This window comes from Typopeltis vanoorti, chromosome 1, assembly GCF_054136105.1.
Source record: "Typopeltis vanoorti isolate ZY-2024b chromosome 1, IOZ_Tvanoo_1.0, whole genome shotgun sequence".
In the NCBI taxonomy this organism is placed as follows: domain Eukaryota; kingdom Metazoa; phylum Arthropoda; class Arachnida; order Uropygi; family Thelyphonidae; genus Typopeltis; species Typopeltis vanoorti.
The window spans coordinates 115,380,741-115,404,372 of record NC_143549.1 but is presented as its reverse complement, the minus strand read 5'-3'; the positions used below and the strand labels follow the sequence as shown (position 1 = coordinate 115,404,372).

General features: G+C 33.9%; 1 protein-coding gene across 1 annotated transcript in view; it reads right to left on the bottom strand.

Moving 5' to 3' along the window:
- LOC150110334 (macrophage mannose receptor 1-like) overlaps positions 1–20,184 on the bottom strand; it is an 88,255-nt gene extending 68,071 nt beyond the window's left edge. The window contains exon 1 of the mRNA XM_090392989.1: positions 20,077–20,184. Coding sequence (XP_090249115.1) covers positions 20,077–20,122 — 46 coding nt within the window. The 5' untranslated portion in view covers positions 20,123–20,184. The remainder of the gene's footprint in view (positions 1–20,076) is intronic.
- Positions 20,185–23,632: the final 3,448 nt, after the last annotated feature.

Below are 23,632 nucleotides of genomic sequence, written 5' to 3'. Positions count from 1 at the left end.
TTTGTTTCCTGTTGCTTTTAGAAGACCCTCTTGTGTAATTGCTTGAAGCGTTGGCGCAGAGCTATTGTCGATGTAATTTCTTAAACCAATTTCTTTTTCTTCCATAGTCTGTCTCACTTGCAGCAGACTCCCGTCCACCTATTCTTCTCGGTAGGTACAACCGTTCAACATCACTTCGTGGATGTAATGCATGATGCATAGTCATTATTTTTCTAGTTTTGCGGTCTAGTTTGTCCAGGTCATCTTTTGTCCAATTTGTTATGCCAGCTGTGTTTCGGATAAGTGGTATAGCCCAAGAATTCATTCTTCTAATTGTGTTTAATCCATTTAGTTTTGTTTTCAGAATATTTCTAACTCTTTTGATGTATTCTGATGCTGCCCGTTTTTTACCTTTCGAGTGGAGAATATTATTGGCTTTTAATATTCCTAGGTATTTATAGTGTTCGTCAGCTGAAATTGCTTTTATATATTTTTTTTGATCAAAATTAAAATTGCTAGTGTCATTAATTTTTCCTTGTTTAATAGATAAAATTGCGCATTTCTCTAAACCAAATTCCATTTAATGTCCTGACTGAAAATACGAACTATGCTCAATAAAGAATCTATTTGCTGGGCCGATTTTCCATATAACTTCAAGTCATCCATGTACAACAGATGGGAAATTTTAATATTGCATTTAGGAATTTCTTATGCAAGTTATGTTTTCTTGAGAATCATAGACAAAGGTATCAAAGAAATGTTGAAGAGCAATGGTGATAAGGAATCACCTTGGAAAATTCCTCGTTTAATGCAAATATCTCCAAATCCTTCATTATTCACTATTAAAGTTGTTTTCCATGATTTCATAGCAGTAGCCAGAAAGGATCCTGTGTTTTTGCTAATTCCAAATATTTTTAGTTGTTTTAGGATCAGAAGTGTGGGAGGGAATCGAATGCTTTCTTGTAATCTATCTATGCCATGTTTAAATTAGTTTTTCGTCTTTTTGAGTTTCTGAGAATCATTTTATTAATATGGATCTGGTCTTTTGTTCCTCTATATTTTTGAAACTTGCCTTTTTTGTTCAATCGGCTAAATATGATTATCTGATAAGTAATGGTATGTGAAATTTGCTATGATTGCAGTTAACAACTTAAGCATTGTTGTAAAGCGTTTAATGGTGGTAGTCTTATACTGTCGTTTATGGAGGTCATATGTTCCAATATCCCTGACTTCATTTTACACTGCCCTTTTGTCAAAACATTCTGAGGTATGTCGTCAGAGCTTGAAGTTTACTGAGTTAAATTCAAAGTTTGATATAGCTAACTGCTGATGATTTTCTGTTACTGCGTTGTTGGTTTATTACGTAACTCTTGCAGCTCAAGTTCAGTAAATATTTTGTTACGGAAAATGAAATTCTTTTGGTCCATAAGTCTTTGTTATGCTATTGCAGATTCTGGGAATTTTTATTTCCAAATTAAATGCATACGCTTTCTGAAACCTAGTTTTTCTGGTGTTAATCTGTAAAAACATTACATAATTTCTCTGTTTTCTTCTACAGTCCATTTTTTATGTTTGGTTTCTTTCAGTCGCTTTTCAGCTTCCTGCTCTGATTGCCCAGCAATGAGAGCTGGGTCCTATAGCCCACTTGTCGCCTGATGACCAGGATCCCCAACATCTGACGCAGTCCTTGATGACCCGGGCGTCGACTGATCCGGTATGGACTCTTCTTCCTTTTCACCATTAAGATAGAGGAAGAATAGTGTTAGTCTGGCTACTCAGTTGAGATCTGCCTGACAAGGGTAGCCCTGCTCGAAGGCCTCGAAGGAACACGGCCTTGTCGTGGTGGAGGGGCTTGCGTGCTTCAGTGATGTTGAGAGCTATCCTGGCGATTGCATAGAGAGGATTATTATTATTATTATTATTATTATTATTATTATTATTATTATTATTATTATTATTATTATTATTATTATTATTATTATTTAACACATCCAGGGAGCCAAAGACTCAAACGAGGGAGGGCACCTACTATGCAGCTCTCCACCTCCACCACTCAAACAACCGCAAGTTTCTTCATCATCTATCGCAGACCACCACCACCAATATTTTCACAGACACAAACATCCAAGCCCTCGGCTGGATTCAAACCCGCAGCCTTTTGCCAGAAGAGCATATCCTCTCTCCAGATAAAACGTGGGTGGTGTTATGCGAAACGTGTCTCTGTTTTTACGACAGGTGTTGTTGAAGTAATTCCTTAGTAACATAAGTAGTGTTTAAGAATTTTTATTATCAGGATTTTTTGCATCATCATATAGGTTTTGGTTATTGGCTGTTGTATGTGAGGCCTCCAAATCACTGATGAAATAATTTTTCCGATGTTATTATGTTTCTATTTTCGCTAGATCGCAGTTTGATATGTTAGCGTTGATTGCTATGCTGTACCAGAATAGCAATTCACAGATACCATTACATAGGACTTTTCATACATTTCGTACAGAACTAAATGAAATCACAGCTGTGTTCAACCAAAACTCAATTATAATGAATAGCAGCAAAATGCAGATGTTAATTTTACATAATTTGAGAACGTGCGATCCGCACCACTATTACTACGCGGTCGCACATTATGCTGCATTAACAACACAAATAGCTGACAATATAGCAATTCACCCATAACACATGCAAAATAGCTTGACCTTTATATAGTTTGCCACTGCGATTGGAAAAAACATATAGAATACCTACATACTAAATTCGTCATCAATGCAACAAAACTCTTCCAAATAAAACACATGATTCCATATAATGTAAAAAAACAGCTATATCACAGTATCTGCACGTCGCTACTCAGGTATGGCATAATAATCTTTGCTCACACATCAAACAGTCATCTAGCAAAAATAGAAACAACACATCAGAAAATTATTTCAACGGTGATTTGGAGCCTCAAATACAGCAGCCAATAATCTAATCCTATATCGCAATGTACAAAATCCCAGGCATAAAATATTTTAAACACTGTTTAATGTTACTACTTCCAGAACATCTATAGTTGCCACAGAGACACATATCACTTAGCAACTCATATGGTTCTACCGCGATATGACATCTAATATCCACACTACTCAACAAATTACTACAATTTGAAAACACATAGACACAGAACCTTAGAGCATGAACTGTAGAAGCCAGACCAACAAAATTAATATAGTACGCACACTTATTTTCACTTCACAAACCATCTGCCTCTAACGCACCGCCTGCTTTTCAACAATAAAAAATAACAAATAAATAGTGTATGCTAATCCCACTCTTTCCTTGAAAGCGGAGCTTTAAAATAGGTGGGATTACCATGCCTAAATCAGATAATCCTCTTTATCCAATCACTATAATTAACTTCAAATTCACAATATCTTAACCGATAATAATATTGATTATTATTTTTACAGAGGGTGTTGTGTAAGCATACGAGTGAATGCACGTTGATATCACCGCTCCAATTTTTATAGTTTTAAAGTTGTTTTAATTCAGGTTTTTCGTTTAAAAGCGATGCAAGCTAATTCTACATGGCACACTGAAGAGAGGGATGTATAATTCATCAAAATCTAAGTAGAACCAAACGTTTATATGTTGAAATTCTAAGCCAAAGAGGACTGTGATCACCAACAAGTGAAGGATAAATGGAGTCGCCATTTTAACACACATGCTGCAGTTGCTCATAGGAAGGAAATCCAACACTCACTAAGACATCAAAGGTCACTATTCAAAATGTCCTGTAACAAGTGTACCAAGCTGTTAAGCGATGAAAGGGAGAGGCTGCATTGACACGGCTATTATCAAAAATACACTACCAGTGCTCCAGGATCTTGGAAACCACGTGAAAAGCAAAGGGGTCTAAGAAACGTACACTTTGCAAAAGCAATGGCTCACACCAAGGTGAGTCCCTTCCTGATAAAAAGATTACAGATAATTTAGATTCATTCAAACTTATGATTAAAAACTTGCTAAATACAAATATGGAACAAATTATCAAAAACTTCGAGGGGCATGAACTTTAACTACAGTACAATCACGAGACCTCTGAATAAATATTATGAACTGTGTGAGACATCAAGACAAAATTAACGGTAGCAATAGTAGCACAAGAAAAACTCAAATGAAAATGAAGAATTGTGGAACGAGGTAACCCTCAAGTGCAGAATCGCGCATATACTCTAAATACAACTAAAAAAAGAACTTCAAACACTGGGAATACCAAAAGAAAACAGAGTGCATCTCATCAGAGCCAAAATTGGCATTCCATTCACAACCACAAATGTTGTCTCTATTACCGAGGCCTCCAAAAAAAAAAAAAAAAAGAAAGAGAGAACGCTGCCAATCATTGCTCTCTTTACAAGAAAACAAGGCCGAAAACATAGATCCTAACTGACAAGAAACTCCTAACACTAATGTATAATCTGAACACTGGACTCAATACTTTTACTAAAATATTTTATGCCAAGCAAGAAAAATAAACACAGAAAAACAGTACAAGTTCTTTAATATGGATTCACAGATATTTATGAGACAGAATGAAAACACTCGAGTTTATATAATTGCAAGAGAAACGGATCTATACAGCCTACCAACATAATACTTTAACTCCACATCTTTCAGAACAGGCTTTAAAATTGCTTTAAAACTCGTTTCGAACATACGGAAACACTAATTTTAACATACGAAATCACAAATACAGGTAACCCTCGTATAACGCAGATGATAGATTCCATAGAAATGCCGCGTTATATAAATCGCGTTAGAAAGAATTAGATCATATAGAAAAAGTAGAGTTAGGCGCCGAAATCGTTTTTTTTTTAATTATATAAATAACAATGACAAATCCAACAAAAACAATATTTTTATTTAATTCAGGTAATTCATGTAAGTTAAGAAAACATAAACTATGAGACAAATACTTAGTATAAAATTATAAAAATTACAAATTGTACCTAAATTTCATTGCACATAATGCATAAATGTTTTAGACACAATAAAATAAAGCTCATATTTTAATCGTCATCACTGTCTTCAGAAATAAAATTTTGTAGATGTTCTTTAAGTGGCCGGAGGTCGTCACCACTTGAAATTTCTTGGACATCATTTGTATAATTCTCATTGCATACTTCGGCTGGTTTAGTCATCAAGAAGTCAGTAATAAGATTTTGCTTTCCACTATGCTGCAATTTTTTATTAAGTTCATAATATGGCGCTAAACAAATATCCAATTGTCTCGTGACTTTCAGGGATCATTATCCGTAAAATAACTTCCTAACTTTCTTGCCAAGTCCAATCCTTCTGCTAATTTCTTTGAACTGAATTCTTTAACGGAATCAGAATCTTCAGCAGAACTTTCCCCGCCATTTGATTCGACGCCATCTATTAATTGTACCAGTTCTTCCTCATTTAAATCTGCTTCTCCATCAATTAATTAATTAATTTCGTTTTCAACCATATCGCAAAAGCCCTCTCCACCAAAAATGTGTGCGACGTTTATTACACGACGTAGCTCGGCATCCACTGGAGGTACGAAATTTTGTTCCAGAACGCTTTAGGCCATATTTTTTTCCAGCAAGCATTCAGCGTAGAGGATTGTAATTCCTTCATGTATAGAGAAATAATTTTTATACAATTCAATATTGAAAACTTTTTCCACGCTTGAGGCAGTGTCATGTTTAGATTTGATTCAATTTTTTTTCAAAATTAATCGAAATGTTCGCCGAATATAATATGACTTAAATGTTGTTATTATTCCTTGGTCGAGTGGTTGAATAAGTGAAGTAGTATTAGGCGTCAAAAATGTTATTTTAATATTCGGATGGCTTAAATTTGTTGGGTGGCCCGGTGCGTTATCTAGAATTAGTAGAATTTTGAAGTCCATATTCTTTTTCTTTGTGTAACTTTCTACATCGGGTACAAGACACTTCAGAAACCAATTTTCAAACATACTAGCTGTAACACATGCCTTTTTGTTGGCCCGCCAATAAACAGGTATAGTGGACTTGTCGAGCCCTTTCATCGCACGAGGATTTGCGGATCGGTTAATAAACATTGGTTTTGTCATGCAATCATCTGATACATTACTACAAAACTGTAGAGTAATTGTATCTTTGGAAACTTTGAATCCAGGAGCTGATCCTTCGTTTTTCGAAATATAGGTGCGTTTTGGCATTTTTTTCCAATATAACCCAGATTCATCCACATTGAACACCTGGTCTGCACTGTAACCACCTTCTTTAGTGATTTTTAAAAGTGCTTCTGGGTATTTCAGGGAATCTTCAACGTCTGCTGATGCTGATTCTCCCTGGATTTTAAGATTATACAAAGAAAACCGCGTTTTAAAGTTTTCGAACCAACCTTTACTGGCACAAAATCCATGCTGACAGATTTCTTCTGAAGAATCTTGATCGAGTTCTTTTAAATTTTTATAAAGTTTGAGAGCTTTTTTCTTAATAAGGTGTTCATCCATAGGAATTTCTTTTGAGTGCAATCTTCAAATCATTAGAGATCTCTTCATTTTATTCTATTACAATATCGCGAACACTAGCAACGCGCTTTCCACTTACCGTTGACCCAGCAATAACACTTCCTCGGATTTTATGTTCATTTTTTTTTATTGTTCGAATTGTTGATTCATTTAAATTCAAAAAAGAAAAACTCCTGGTTTTTCTCCAATTTTCAACCGATCCAAGATTTTAATTTTTTCTTCGAGAGAAATTAATTTCCTCTTTAACGTGGTTTTTTCCCCTTTCGTTGCAGTTTTTTTAGTGGCCATTACAATAAAAATAAACTTTTACTTAAAAAAAAGCATTACACACATATGTCACTCACCAGAAAACAAAATGCTCAGCTTGAGAATAACATACTTATGATTTTAAATGCGCATTCCTCGCAGAAAACGAAGACAATTTTCAACAATAAACACTTTATACAGCAAACCCTAGTTGGCGAATTCTCAGAGGTGGCACGTCTGAGAATATTTTTGGCATATCAACGATTTACAGGTGATATCCTTTTATACGCTTATAAATTATTCAAGTTAGTTTTAATTGTTACAATACGTACAAGCTGAATTTTGTTTTACACAAGACAGCAGCTATAAAGACGTGCATATGACTGGTGCGGGATTAACAAAAGGTCGCTCAACCCAAAGACAAAAGCAACCGACAAATGCTGAGTTGAAATGTTAATTCTCTTCATTCGAATTCCATAACATCTGAAACTGTCATAGCAACATTCACTATTAGTTTTAACACATTCACAACAGGGTGTCATTTATCGTTCCGATGGAACTTCTCATTACTGACTGGCTCAACTCACACAAACGTTTCAACCCTCGGTTGAATTTTATGGCTTCTTGGCAGGCGAACTCATACATTCATTATATGGCATGTATCAATTCTTGCTAGTCTTTTATTTTAAGTTAGCTTTGTGATATGTCATAATAACATCGAGAATTTCAAATGCAATAAAACAAACACTTATTTCATAATTGAAAAATTGGAGAATAGTTTTTATTTAGATACTGTGTTTCGTTGCAACATATGGTTTTGCTTAAGTCTATACAGCATTGTTTCTGTGAGAGTGGACATGCGATTTATTAGTTAGCGCCGTTTTTATCCCATCTGTCTCTAATTTCACTATTTGTTGAGAATGACACAGACTGCAAAAGCCTCTGTACAGTACCTCATTCAGTGATATAATAAAATTAAATTCGATACTTATAACTACTTGCCCGATACGGGCAGATACAAATTTAAAGAAGATAAAGTTTGATTTTTAAGTTCCGCAGTGAAAAATATTTTAAAAAAATAAATAAAGGGTTACTAGAAATTGTAGACCGCGTTATATCGAAACCAGGTTGTATAAGTGCCGCGTTATACGAGCGTTACCTGTTCCGACAAACATGTTAACAAATACACAACAAACATATTATAAAGAGTCCCAGATCATAATCCAATCTGCTTTCTGCATAAATTAGAATCATGGATAAACGGCATTGAACTCAGTACAACATATCAGCTCATGCTAATAGGAGATATTAGCAAAAATTCTCTTGACTTCAACCACAAATGCATACCTTAATATGCGAAATCGGTACAATATAAATTCTACCATAAACACCCCAACAAGAGAAGAAATATTCAACAATTCACTAACACAATCATACGTAGACCATATCAGTTTACGGGCTCCCATCCATACGTACACCTCATCAGTAAGTAACGTCAAATTTACAGATCACTACTTTGTCTCAACTTCGTTTCATTATATCACCCCATCCCTCTCCCATCACCACAACACGCAACAAACTTGATCATATTAAAGAACATTGCCGACAACCTTCTAAAAAACTCACAGTGGAATTGCCTAATTAAAATAAATGCAACTTTCTATGAGAACATCTAGCTAATGTCCACAGAAATATAAAAAAAGCAATAAAGTGTACACAAACGAGGCAACAATCCGACAATAATCCATTGATAAATGGCGACATTCTAAATAGTATTATAATCCGTATTGTTCTTCATTCCTCTAAAATGTCCTGTTCGCAGTCTTGCCTATCGTGGTGGAGGGCTTTCCGTCAACACTGATTTCGGGAATTTTTGCTTGATGTCGTTGTGTCCCTAATTTTAGTAGAATTAGTTTAGATTTTGCTAGTGCATTAGCATCAGCAAGAGTTATCATGCCATTTTATTGGTTGCGTTCTCTGGCCTCTTTTGCTAATTTATGAACTGCTTTATTGTAAGCAATGTCTACATGAGCAGGAATCCATTGTTAAATGCGACGTTTTCTCAAACACTTTAGCTGGTTTAAGAGATTATGACTGTCTTGTGTGAGTTTCGTATTGCCAATTTTGATTGCCTCCATAGATGAGCTTGAGTCACTGTAAATTATAATTCCCTCTAATTGGTGAGATGATGATAATTTTAAGTAGGCTTCGAGTGATTTATTTATTGCATAGAGTTCGCTAGTAAAATTGTAATCAATTCTCCCGGAACCAACATTTATTGAACGTTTTTCATCTTTAGCGACTTGAAGGAGAGAACCAGCACCTCCATTAATCATATTAGCCTCGAATGATCCATCAGTATAACAAATAACTTGTTTGGAGGATGAAAGAAGGTTGATAGTATTTAGTCCTTTTACTTCCAGCGTTTCGTTCGTTTTATTTGCAGGATTTGTTAAGTTTAGATTTATGGAGGTATTCCAAGGTATAGGTTATTTTCTTATTTGGGCATTTAGATGATCCTTCCTGATAGTGTCATCATATTGTAAAGTTGATGATCTGTGAAATCTGCATTTTTGATTAAAATGCTAATAAGATTTTATGGAGATATGATTCCTTTGGTAGCTTCTGATAATATTAATGAATTTTATGGTGGCAAATTTCTGTCTGTCCTCCAGCAGGTCAAGCCCATATTTCTGTTGGGTTCTGATGTTGTTAGTGGATGAGACTGCACCAATGATAATCCTTGACCCTTTTGTTTGTACTTTGTCTATTTTTTCCATTACCTATGAAGATGAAGGTGACAAGATACGTGTTGCATATTCATTTATTGGCCTTATTAATGTAGTGTAAGTAGTTTTGAGAATTTTTGACTTTGTGTCCCAATTTGTTCCGGAAAGCTTTTTCAATATATTTAGTTTATTGAGAGCCCTGTTTGAAGTCCCAGAGATGTGTTGAGCACAACGTAATTCCTGATTAAGCGTAATACCAAGGTATTTTGGATTTCCTACTTTTTCAAGTACCCCGTTGTTGATCAAGACTTTTGAGATTGTAGGAATGTCTATTTTTCCTGTCTGTAATAAAGATGCTTAGTTTTATTTTATCTGGGTTGATTTTGAGTTTAGGTTCATCTGACTATTTTTTTTAATCCTCTCATGGATTTGTTTAGAATCTCTTCCAATTCTTTCATTTTATTACTCGTGTTCCAGATGGCTATATTGCCAGCATAGCAAGCTACTTTTTGTGTCTTCTGTAAGGTAAGGATGAATGTTATTGGCATATAAAAGGAACAGTAAGGGGCTGTGTACTGTGCCCTGGGAAACACCAGCCCAGGTTCTCTGCTCTCTAGATATTGTTGCGTTTATTCTAATCTTGATCTTTCTTCCTCTCATGAAATCAACGATCCAGAATAAAGCATTTCCTCTAATTCCGACATCATGTACTCTATTTGTATTAATGTTTTGATTCAAACACGATCAAAGTCATATCAAGGAATAAAGCAGTTGTGTTTTTTAACGGGTTTTCCTGAAATTCGCCAATTATTGTTTGTGAGAAGTAGAATAATTGATCTATCGTCGAATGATGGGCTCTATAAATAGTTTGGTAGTAGTTAATTTTCTTATTTATTGTGAGCCAATGCATGAGTCTCAAGTGCATGATTCTTTCATTAATTTTTACAGAGTATGCAAGTTAGCGCGATAAATCTACAGGGTAGTTCAAAATTCCACGTACAAACTTTGAGATGAAGTAGAGAATCAAAATGAATCATAATCATATAGGAAAGAATCACCGGAAAAGCCACCGGACTAACAGGGACACAAAGATACAAAAATAACACAGAGCAGAAAGTAGTGTAAAAAAACTTTACTAGGCGTAACTGAACAGTTCAATAGTAGTTGGATACATAATATGGTTTCACATCAGGTGCTCAAAGTTACGACCATTAGTAGTGATGCATGCCTGACACCGACGATCCATCGATTGCCGTACAGTTTCGAAAATACCTGGAGTTTTCCGGATATTAGCAGCGACGATGGCGATATTGGCACGAGGTGCATGTCAGAGGCAAGAGGGGTTTCATACACCATGGCGTTAGGGTCGCCTCCCCACAGAAAGAAATCAATGCTCGATAAATCAGGTGAGCGTGGGTGGCCATGCGACGGGTCCACTAAGCCCAATCTTTCGAGCTGCAAAGGGCCTGTCTAAATACTGACGCACAGAAATGCCAAAATGTGCTGGAACCCTGTCATGTTGGAACCACATTTGCCGACGCATATTCATTGGAACATTGTTCAGTAAATCCGACAAAACATCTTCCAGAAAGGTCAGATACTTCTGAGAGTCCAGTCGTGGGGAGGGGGGTAATGGACCGATTAATAGTCAGCGACGATACCTGCCAATACATTAATGGCGAAGCGTTGTTGTGCAGCACGTGATCGCACAGTGTGTGGGTTCTCATGGGCCCACACATGAGCATTGTGGTGATTGAAGGCCCCTTCGCAGGTAAATGAAGCTTCATCCGTGAACAAAAGTAAAGTTGGAAAATCCGGGTCTATGGCACTTCTGCAGAAACGAATGCGCGAATTCCACACGTCGAGGATAATCTTCCGTCATTAGTAACTGGAACAGTTGCAGATGAAATGGAGGTAAGGACTCAGAGTGCAAAATGCGGAATACACTAGAACGAGATACTCCTATAGCAGAGGCAACGATACGGGTGCTTTTCTCTGGATTATTTTCCATCGCATGCAACATGCGATGGAAAATCTTCCCTTCCATGGCAGGATTTCGCGTCGATCGTGGCAGCCCACTATCATCCCTGCGATCCCTTAATGATCCATAGTCACAAATTCTGATGCAAATGCACAATCATTTGGTGATTCGGTACAGGTCTGTTTCGGTACCTTTCTCGATACATTCGTACATCGGCTCGACCATTACCGTCAGCTAACCCGTAAACGAGGTGCATGTCTGCCATATCAGCGTTAGGAAAACGATGCATGTTCTTCGTACGACGTCGAAAGCTTGAATGAGAAAGCCCCAAATTGCTCATCTGGAGTACTGGCGAACAGCTGCACGTATCGCTTTCGCGTGGCGTTTCCGGTCATGCTTTCCTATGTGAATATGGTTGATTTTGATGTTCTCTACCTCTCCTCAAAGTTTCTATGTGGAATTTTGAACCACCCTGCTTTGAGATTCTGCAGCATTTTTGTCAGGTTTTAGGATGTGTACAAAAACTTATTTTTTTCCATTCTTTTGGTAGTTTGCCTGTTCTCTAAGAAGTATTAAAAATATCCAGAAGTTGTTCTTTGGCGTTTTTGCCAAGGGTTTGATCATATGGCCAAAGATAAGATCATTGCCAGGAGATTTGTTAGGTGCAGTTTTCTCAATTGATGAATTTAGTTCACTTAGCGTAAATTGTTCAGATAAGATGTCATTAGATTGGTATGTTATTGCTTGTTTTAGTATATTACTTGGGAGTTTATCGAGTGTCTTGTCCTCTCTGTTACACTGAAGTTTAGAGTTGTTTGAGTAATATTTTTGCCAGTGTGTTTGCCATTTCGTGATGGGTAACAGCTTTTTAGCAGCATTTATGATGAAGTTTGTTTTCTGTTGATTCTTTTCTTTGATGTTGTTGTCTAGGATTCTAATAATGTTCCAGTGTTGGCTGATTTTCTTGGGGCCAGGTTACTGCAATGGTCTTCCCATTTCTCCTGCTTGCACTTCCGAATTTCCTGTTCCATTTTGTGTGTCATACCATTAATTTATTTCTGGATTCATCAGTTTTATTAATTATAAATTGTTCAGTGATAACGTCTCCTATAATCCTTGAATTGATATTGTGATTTTTTCAGTAAGGTATCCAGGAATTTTTAAAACCGTTTGCTTCTTGTATTGTTCTTTGGCAGCTTTATTGGTGTGTGAAGTAAGGATTTAATTTTCTATCAAGGTTTCCAGAGATATGTTTATCTTGACAAAGATTCTCCAAGATTTTAGTAAACCTTGTCCATTCGGCTTTTCTAAAGTTCCAAGCATTCCTGATTTGCTGTTTTTGATCAATCTTGAAATTTAATGTTATTATTATGAGTCTATGGTCACTATTTTTTTTTTATGGTCACTAATGGCGTTTCCCAAAAATTTCAATTGTGCATTGATGCAATGCTATCAATAACAGATGTGATGTCGATAGCATATTCAGTTCCCGTATTTTTAGAGAGATAATTACCGTTGTTAATTGTTGTGAGTTCCAAATATGTAAAGAGGTCTTCATATTGTTGACCGTTGTGGTATAAATCGTCGGAATCCAACGTTGGGTGTTTCGTACTTAGGTCGCCAAGTATGATGGTTATACCAGTTGGAGCTTGGCTTAGCTTATCAGTGATGTCTGTGTTAATATTTTTATTATCAGAGTGTTAGACGCTTGTAATTGTAATAGAATGGTTTGGTAGGTGTATTTCAACATCTTGAGCTTCCGTTTAGCTGTTATTATTTAACTATTGATTTAGAATGTTTTCTTTGAATTTGATTTCTGAGCTCTTCATAAGGATAGCAAGTCCTCCAGCAGTTATTCTCTCTCTCTATCTTTCATAAGAGTTGTGTTGTTGTTATCGATATCATTATTATATAGCATTCTGTATTAAACCGGGAAAAAAATATATATATGAATAGTCTAAATGTAAATAGCCGAATGATAAAGATAGCACTTTGTCAAATAAAAAAAGGAAATATATATATAGAAAGATTGATTTACTCGGTTGATATACATTTTTTAAAAAATTGAATGACTAGAAAGTAAAATATATAAAATATTTTACTTGTAATAACATAATATTGTGTTATATACATTGTATTGTATTTTGTATATAATAATTAAAATATAATATAATAATAACGAAAGTTTATACAATATGATATAATTGAAATATAATATTTATTTATAAAAGCGAACACTATGTATATGTAATTTCTTTGAAGGAGAATAAATATTCAAAAAAAAAATAATGATAATAAATATTATTATTGTCAGAAACCTTTAATGATTCAAGCAATGATTGATGAAGGTCGAAATTCCCCGACCGGAGCTGTCATTCTTTTTAAGCTATTCACACGAGATACATTCGGGCTTCAACAGGAAAGCTGTTCCACTGCTTCTCGACTCCGTGAGAGAAAACCCAACTTTCACCACTTTGTTTGACCGCACAGAAACGTAACTTCTACGAATGTTCTTTGTACTCTTCCAACCTTCCCCATAACGAAACATTTCATAAGTCGATAACCTACATAACATTTTCAAAATTTCAGATAATTCTATGATATCGTTCCTCTTTCTCCTGTTTACCTGCATCTAGAGTCCTGGTACTGCTCTCAATCTATCTAAGTAATCTACATCCAATAATCCCAATATCGGCATAGTCAATCTTCTTTGTATCTGATCCCTGGCTTCTTTATCCTCTGCGTAGTGAGAAGACTAAATTTGCGCACAATAGGACAGTTGTGATCGTAACAATGTCTTGTAAAGTGTAAAAATGACTTTCATATCCTTACATATAAATATTTCTATTTAATCTCCTGGTTATCCTCTAAACTGCATTTGTAAATTTTTGTTATATGACCTTTGAACTTCAAGCTCTAACTTCCCTAGCATTATTAATTTCTTGTAACATAATCCTAACAATATAATATGCTGTTGGAAATCTCATCACGCCACAGTGCATAACTTTGCGCTTTCTATAATTAAATTTGCAACTGTTTTAATTTGCATATCTAGATATCATATATCTGGATTTGGATATCTGTAACATTTCTGATATCCATGCCTATTTTTGCATGGTCAGCAAATAATTCAATTTCCTCTCAATTCCTTATCAATCTCATTAATTTATGAATGGAATAACAGTGGACCAAACAGCGATCCGTGAGGCACAGCACTATTCCTTTTAAATATATATATATATATATTTTTTTTTTTTTGTAAAATAAAATTCTGAACTTCATAGAGGATCTATAAAGTTAAATTCGCGATAAAAAAATCATACTGAAATAAAGTCTGGATTCTCTTGAAAGAATCTAGAGATATAAAACTGAATAAGAACAGCAGGAAAGCAGAATGTAACCCAGATAACAAAAGTTATAATGGGAAGAACAAAAAAAAATTGACTTCTCATACTGGCACTAAATGGAGAGACTATAAGAAGTCAACTATTTCAGACATTTTAAAAATTAGATTACCAGATTAATTTGAAAATATACAGAAAAGACGAATCAAGATTGCAGAGTTGAGACCGAGCTTCATGTAATAAATATGTATGAAGAAGAAAGAAATAAAAAAAAATAATAAATAAGCAAGCTTCTCCACAACCGAAATGTTTTTTTGGATGTCGGCAGTGGTTTCAAAATTACATGTATGATCCGAGAACATGGTTTCAGAATTTGTAAAAAATAAATACAAATACAATAGATATAAATGTGATATACAGTGGGGTCGAAGACCAAAGAGCACAAGCAGGAGGCATGATTTGGATTCATAACTCCCTTTCAAAACAGTTAAAACATTATAAATTATGGAATGAAAGAATAATAGAAGCTAGAATAAAAATAGATAGAGGCTATTTAACAATAATTGGTTTATATAACCCAAAAGAAGGAAGAGAACAGGATAATGTTGATTTTTATAATCAGCTACAAAACATATATAATAAAATAAATAAAAATGATTACATAATTTTAGCAGGAGACCTAAATGCAAGAATTGGAAACACGAAAATTAATAATAATATAGGAATACATGGAGAACACACCCTAAACAGAAATGGTAAAACATTGATTGACTTTGTAGTTTATAAGAACCTAAAAATAATGAATTCCTTCTATAAACATAAAGACATACATAAATATACTTGGGCAGAAAGAGGATGGAAATCAATATTAGATTACTTCATATTAAATGAAAAGCCATCAAATTTTTCACTAGATGTTAGAGTCCACAGAGGATATGAAATAAGCAGTGACCACTTCCTTCTTAAAATAAAATTAAGATTACCACCTAAATGGCTACAAGTAACAAGAACAGAAAGAAAAATGGAAACATTTGTTTATAAAACTAGACTATTGAATGACACAAATGTACAATGGCTATATGAACAAAGAATTAACCAATATCTAGATAAAATAAAACATAATAAAGAATTAGAAATAGAATGGCTTAATATAAAAACAATACTAAATGCAGTAGCAAATGAAAGCTTAGGAAAGACCAAAAAATTCAATAAAAGAAAAAAACTGAAGATCTGGGATGATACAATCAAAGAAATAATCAAAAAGTAAAAAGAAGATTATCACAAATGGTTAAGCAGTAAAAGATTAGAAGATGAAATAGAATATAAAAGAATAAGAGCCATAGCTAAAAGAGAAGTTAGAAAAAGACATAGAGAATCATGGAATAAATTTGTTTCTAATTTAGAACATGATTTATATAAAATAAGACCCAATGTACATAAGATTTTGAAACACTTAAATGCAGATACCAAAGAAAACATAAAATTAAACACTAATTTGAAATTAGAAGAATTTCTAAATTACTACACAGAACTGTGGACAGACAAATATTTTAAAAAAGACAACTGGCAAACAGTTAACGAAAATGAAAAGGAAATTTCTAATTCTTAGAAGAAATAAGAAATAATAATAAGAAGAAATAAGTGAAGAAGAATTAGAAATCAGCCTGAAAGAAACAAGAAACGGAAAATCACCTGGAGAAGATAAGCTATGTTCAGAACTATATAAATACGCAGGAACAATATTCAAAGAAAGATTCTTATTATTTTTAAATAAAATTTACTCGACTGGTATCGCCCCAATAGAATGGAAAAAAGCAATTGTGATTCCTATCTTTAAGAAAGGTAATAGAGATGACCCTAAAAACTATAGAGGCATCAGTATACTAAATTCCTGTTAAAAATATATAGCAGAATCTTAAATAACAAACTAATGAAATATTCCGAAAACTTTATTCTAGAGGTACAGAATGGATTTAGAAAAGGACGATCATGTATAGACCCAGACTTTTGCCTAAAATTAATAATAGAGTAAAGAAGAGAATACAATTTAGAAACACATATTGCATTTATTGACTTTGAAAAAGCATTTGACAAAGTTAAAAGAAACATATTATTTAACATATTAAAAGAAACACAAATACCAAATAATATCCTAAAAGCTATCATCACAAGTATATATGAAAATAATCAAATACAAATAAGATTAAATCACGAGCTATCATATACGAGAGAGATAAACCAAGGGGTCCGACAAGGATGTCCCCTCTCAGCAACTCTTTTTAATACCTACTTAAATGAAATAATAATAAAATGGAGTAAAAATTTACATCAAGGAATTAAACTTTCACCTACAGTTAACTTAAACACTCTCCTTAAACACTCTTTGCAGACGACCAAATAATGATTACAAATTCTGAAGATAACTTACAGAAAGCTATTTTAAATCTAAATGAGATATACAAAGATTATGGTATGATAATATCAACGGAAAAATCAAAAACTATGGCCTTTAAAGGACAAGATCCAGCAAGAACTAAAATAGTAATAGATAACAAGATCTTAGAACAGGTGAATTCATTTAACTACCTAGGATGTATGATCACATATGAAAATGAAAAAGATATAAACGTAAAAATTTACAAAATATTTAAAAATAACAGGTGCAATTAACTCTATATTTAAACCAAACCTAGTTCAAAAACAAACCAGGCTAAAAGTATACAATACATTAGCCCTACCGTTCTTAATGTATGGAAGCGAAATCTGGACAATAAAACAAAAAGACAAATAAAGATTAACAACAGCAGAAATGAAGTTTATGAGAAAAACTGCAAAGTATACCCTATTTGATCACAAAAGAAACGTAGATATTATGAAAGAATTAAACCAAGAACCAGTATTAGAAAAAATTAAAAAATATAAACATAAATGGATGGAACACGTTCAAAGAATGAAAACAGAAAGATTACCAAAACAAGCCTTAAAGTACAAGCCATTAGGAAAAAGAAAACCAGGACGTCCTCTTAAACGATTCAACGATGAATTCTACGGCCGGAACAGGCCATGCTAGGCCTAAATCCTTGATATGTATGATAATGATGATGATGGCAATAGATATAATGAAAAAGCGATACAAAATTCTAGTCCATACACGATGCTATTGTGCTTCAAGTTTGAATCTTTCCCTAGGTTCCAATGATATTTTTCGCATCTCCAGATGCGAAAAATACCATTGTGTTTAAAGCATAAATTAATAATCAAAGAAATCTGTTGAACGAGAACGATAAAAATAAAATGAAGCAAATTTGTCGGAAAAGTTACAATGTGATATGCAAATTAGGAACCGATTTGCATACCACATGTTAATCACTAGCAGATTACTACTACTCTCTAAAAAGTATCTTAATAAATTTTTAGAGAGTAGTAGTAGTAGTAGTTTCAAATTAATACAAAGGAGTTATTCGAATTTGAACTCAAAATTGTTTGTTAAAATACGATATCTCATCAAATTTGCTTTACTCAAGGTTTTGGAGAATTCATTTCAGTGGTTCCTTTGATTATTCCTAAAAACTGAAATTAATAAATACTCTCATAAAGATTTTTTGGACAATTAAAAAGTCCGTTTTGATTTAAAAAATACCGTTTTTAATGTCGAATAATTTAAAGTAACCTTATGCGCAGTAAAGAATAGGTTATTTCAATTATTAAAAAAAAACATTGGAATCCCTATTGGTGGATTGCGGGAAGGATGAAGAGGAGTTCGTTTAGATCCTCTTCTCGAATTAAAATTTCGAAGCGCATTACCAACACATGCATTAACATAACACGACTACAATACCCTCTGATTTCCGAAACGAATACGTTTAGTAAGTGGACATATTTCGCATGATCGCTTCAGTTGTTTCTATTTGCTTTCAGGTCACTCAAAGAGTATGGCGCTAAAATTTTATTTAATCAAATATGATCGCCAAACAACAATATTGTTTAAATTTGGTATTTGTTGGTCCGTTGTTAGATGACCGTTTCTCCCCTTTTTCATGGATGAGCTTTAATGCAGACGATCCATCAACTTGGAGTTTTGTTCGTTTTGGTAAAAGAAGCTGATGGGAAACCAGAATTATATGTTTGTTCATATTCTGAAAAGTGTGTCGTACCTCGTGTAACCTATTTTGTTTAATACAAATGCGTGAAAATTTTATTTGCCCACCCCAATTACAATATATTTTTAATAATTTGTAATAAAATAATATACATCATTTTAGTTGAACAGAAATATTTATTTCATAAATCAGTAATCAGTACAATATATTAACCTAAAGACATATTATCATAAAATATGAAACCTATTAATCTTCAGAATTAAGGTATAAATTATACAATAGATACATATGAGTACTTTCTAATTATTGTACTTGTCAGACGATAATTTCTTCAATAAAAGGGAAGCCTTTAAAGATTTAAGAAATTCCAAGCATAAAAAATCAAAATTAGAATTGACGATTCGTTTTTTTCTATAACTTAGTATTAAAAGGCACACTTCAGTTTTCGTCTATTAATTTTGTAATAAAAATATAATAGTACAATGTATATCTCATTAAAGTTTAGATCACAAATATATATGATCATCTTAACCATATCCCAAAGAAGATAAGTTGTCCTATTTGCTAATCTGTTGTAAACGGGAATTCTAACTTCTTGAATTAACACGTCTCCTGTATGCCTATTATTAATTAATAAACTTATGCATTTTAACTTCAACTTTTAACATTACTTAGCTTTAATTTTTATCCTTAAGTGGGCACATGTAAAGGAATACTTAAGTTGTCCATTCACTAACGAGGGGGTGAGATTGAATCATATTTCCCATTTCCAACACTATGGATAAATTCCGGAGGACTGTCATAATTAACACCGGAAGAGCTCTTCTTATCACTCTCTTAGATATCCTGCACGAACACGAAAGTTGACTAATATATTTAAGTGGATAATGAATTTCATCTCTAGATGCAGAATGAAATTCGCTATCTCGCATATCGCAAATCAGAAATGTCAAAAAGGTTCCATGTTTAGATTCTAGGGCAGAGTTTACAGATTACGTAAAAATAAAAACATATATAATTATCGAAAAAAATAGTATAACTAAGACGTGAAAGAAACTTTAGCCAATCCGCAATACTGATACACTGATAGTTAATTACTTTTCGTGGTTGCGAATTACATAATAAAATGACATCTTAAACTATTAAAAACGTTACATATTTTCTTCTAATTTACCTGAAATTAGTGAAATGCACAGTACAGTAAACCAAAAGCTGTTCATAATTCGTCTTTCTAATCACTCTTACCACAACTAGAGAGGAAATGGATCTTTGTTTCTGATCTATTTTAATCAGCTCCTCTGAAATTGTACAACTCACTTAATGAGCCCTGCTTCTAGGAACGTTTGAAATTCGTCTGCTGCTACATCAAGATATTTCTCATTACGACATTACTGATTGCTTTCTTGACGTCAAACGGAACATCGATTTCAGTACTTCCTGAAATTAGGCAGTTGCACATATCCCGTTCCAGTGCTGTCCAGCGAAAGCGAGCGCCACACTACCCCCCCCCCCTCCCACACACACACATACTGGGAGAAAAACAAGGGAGAGAGAGAGAAGTAGAAATAAACTCATCCGGTAGACATAGGTACTTCTGAATGCAATTCTTGACTGTGTTTGTATAATACACATCCATTATATAAGTGTGTCCTGTGCAATGTTCTGTCAAATTAACCAATTAACTGAGGTTTTAATATACTTATTTTATACTATACTCTAGAAGTTAACACTGTAGCAAAAGTAAACATATTTGCTCTATGGTTATGAATGTTCCATTCCACTATCTTCTTTGCAATATTTTCATAAAGCGCTTCGCTTCAACCAATCTCCATGATACCAGCTAATACAGCTTCAGATGAAGAAAATTGAAAAATTCTATTCTTCCCCTCCTGTGGAGGAGAGAGAGAGAAATAGAGGTAGATAGAGGGAGAGAGAGAGAGAGAGTTTGGTTTGTAGAATGGGTTTGTATAGTGCTCCTAATGACAAATGCCACTGGTAGAAAAAGATGAAACAATACCCATACACAGCCAGCTATTGTTATTTGTAAAGGCTAATGTATTAACATATCAATAATGTTCTTGTTCCACACATGCAGCACGCACGCACACACACACATAGATATGTTTACTGAGTTTCGTTGTCTAATCTCGTCGTGTGATTAATGGAAAAGCATTAGAATTACCAAATTACCCGCAGTGTAATGCACTGTAACCCACACACTAATGGACTATAAATTACACCTTTCATGGGCTGGATCTACATAAACATCACAGGATTGTTCAGCTACCGAAGTGCAAGAAAAATGTTGGTAACCTTCTATTTGAAGACGTAGATTGAACGCTTTAGGAAAAGAGATAACACAAAAGACTACTTGCAAGGCAAGATTAGAAGGGGGAAAAAGGAGGGAGGGAATATTTGTTCTGTGAATTGTAAGTTAAATTCTGAATAAAAAGGAATATTGAATAGCTACTGAAAAGTTTAACAAATTTAGAAGAGAACAAGTAACTAACGTTGATCATAAAGATATATTAAAGAATGTAAATAGCAAAAGCTGAAAGAGAGAGAGAGAGAGAGAGTGTGTGTGTGTGTGCGTGGGTGGGTGGGTGGGTAGGTGTTCAAGAATAAGAGTGAAATATATTAGTAAGAGATGGTTCGTTAATCAACTTGATTCCTGAATTCTGTACTAATTCAACTATTTTCGGCAAGCTCCTTATGGTATCAAAGCACATGTGTGAAAAATATTCAGTTGTAGGATAGATTTGAGATTTGCGCACAACCGAAATCAGTTTGGAAAAAGTTATCGCCTTCAAGTGACAGTGAAGTCTTAATTTTTGTATTCTGCAGAAGCAACATTTGTATAACATTCACTATAAGAAAAACTTCTGATTAGTAATTAGAGTTATCTAAAGTACAGAAATTTCATCTTCTTCAGAGATTTCGATGTTTTCAAAAGCCCAAATGAATTAAAAAGCTGTTAAATTTTCCTAGAACTAAAGTTAACGAAGTCAGGTTTAGCCGAAATACAAAGAATGAATATTTTTAAGTTCAGACCGTGAAGAAGATAATATCATGATAATGTTTGTAGTTCTTATAGTACAAAAGTTGATGAGTGAGGAACAGTAGGAAAGTGCAGTTCATCAACAAAACTTGTATCGGATGTCGCGGGAAATGGTGATGGAAGCTGACTTATAGAAGGATGAATGTATGAAGAAGAAGAGAGTAATATGCACTGTAACATCATTGGAGTCCTGATTTGAGGATAAAACCTGTCGAATCTCATATGTAACTGGCCTCCAGACAAAAACGTTGAGAATCTAGTTACAGAAATCTGAAGAGAGAGAGAGAGAGATCTTATATGACAACTCCCCTCCCACAAACGTGTTCATGAAGTGCATGCAAGGAATCACAAGTGCTTTATCGAGTACTAATGTGTCCTTTATGGCGTCAAATTACACGACCGCCACCACAAGTACACAACCCCAGTATCTGTTCATCTTTTAGGCGTATTCAGGAACAGGCGTGTGCCAAAGTTCCTAAAAAAAAGGCAGCGGATAGAGGAATAATAATAATGATATCCCAGCAGATGGCGGATGTCTGTATAAGTAAAGAGCATAGCTTAGAGTTAAATCACTCTGAGTGAAGAGATAAGAGAGGATGAGTATGGATCTTTAATTAATATAAAAGAATGTGGAATAATTAATGAGTACAATGTGCTGTTCTCATTGGATTAACTATTATCAAAGATCTTACTATCCTCTATCAAAAGAACTATCAGCACTTCCGCGTCGTATCAAATTACAGTAGAGAAGGCTACAGAAACTGTTATTCGTTATCGTAATTAATCTTGAAATTTCAGTTGCATTATTCTTGTTATTATGGGTTGGTGGTTAAAGTTATGGAAAAGTGCGCCTTATAAAGATCAAACTGCATCAAATGTTAATTCTATTCGGAATCAATTTTTATCTAAAGCTGCAAATATGGCTTGTATAATAAATGTTATACCTAGAAGCCCAATATTAAAACCGACATAGATGGTCGATAAGTTTCATCACTCAGCACAAACGTATATAGCAAATTACATGAAATATTGATTTTATTTTATTTATAATCAATTCGTATTTAAAACGACAAACAGGGCTATAATAATAAGTGATAGGCTCACACGGAGATACATCATAGAAGGTAAATGAGTTTCATTTCCTGCGCACAATGCATAAAGTAAACCGCATCCAATGTTTGTTTTATTTATAATCAATTCCTATTTAAAGCGATAAATATGGCAAAAAAATAAATGATGTTATTATATATCCCATAATATTCCGATATACATGTTAGATGGTAGATTAGTTTCATCATCCTACGTAATTCCACAACATAACTAATTAGAGTCGAAAGTGGCGTCAAAGAACTACACATTTGACCTGTAGATAAGTGTTTCTGGATCATATAATCCTTAAACTAGCATTTAAATATGTAAGATAGGTAATGGAAATTGTGTTGGTGGATATGCATTAAAATGAAAATATGAAGGCTTGAAAGAGTGAGTAGGTACGCACACCAGCTATCAGTTTATTCCTCCCCTTTCTTTTCTTTTGTATTAACCATTATTTCTATTATATTCAATCTAATTTGCTAATAAAAGAATCATAATATCTATCTCAGTTTAAAAAGAAACCTTACTTTAATAAAACTAATGTTTCATTTTATATCGGTTATGGATAAGCAAATTG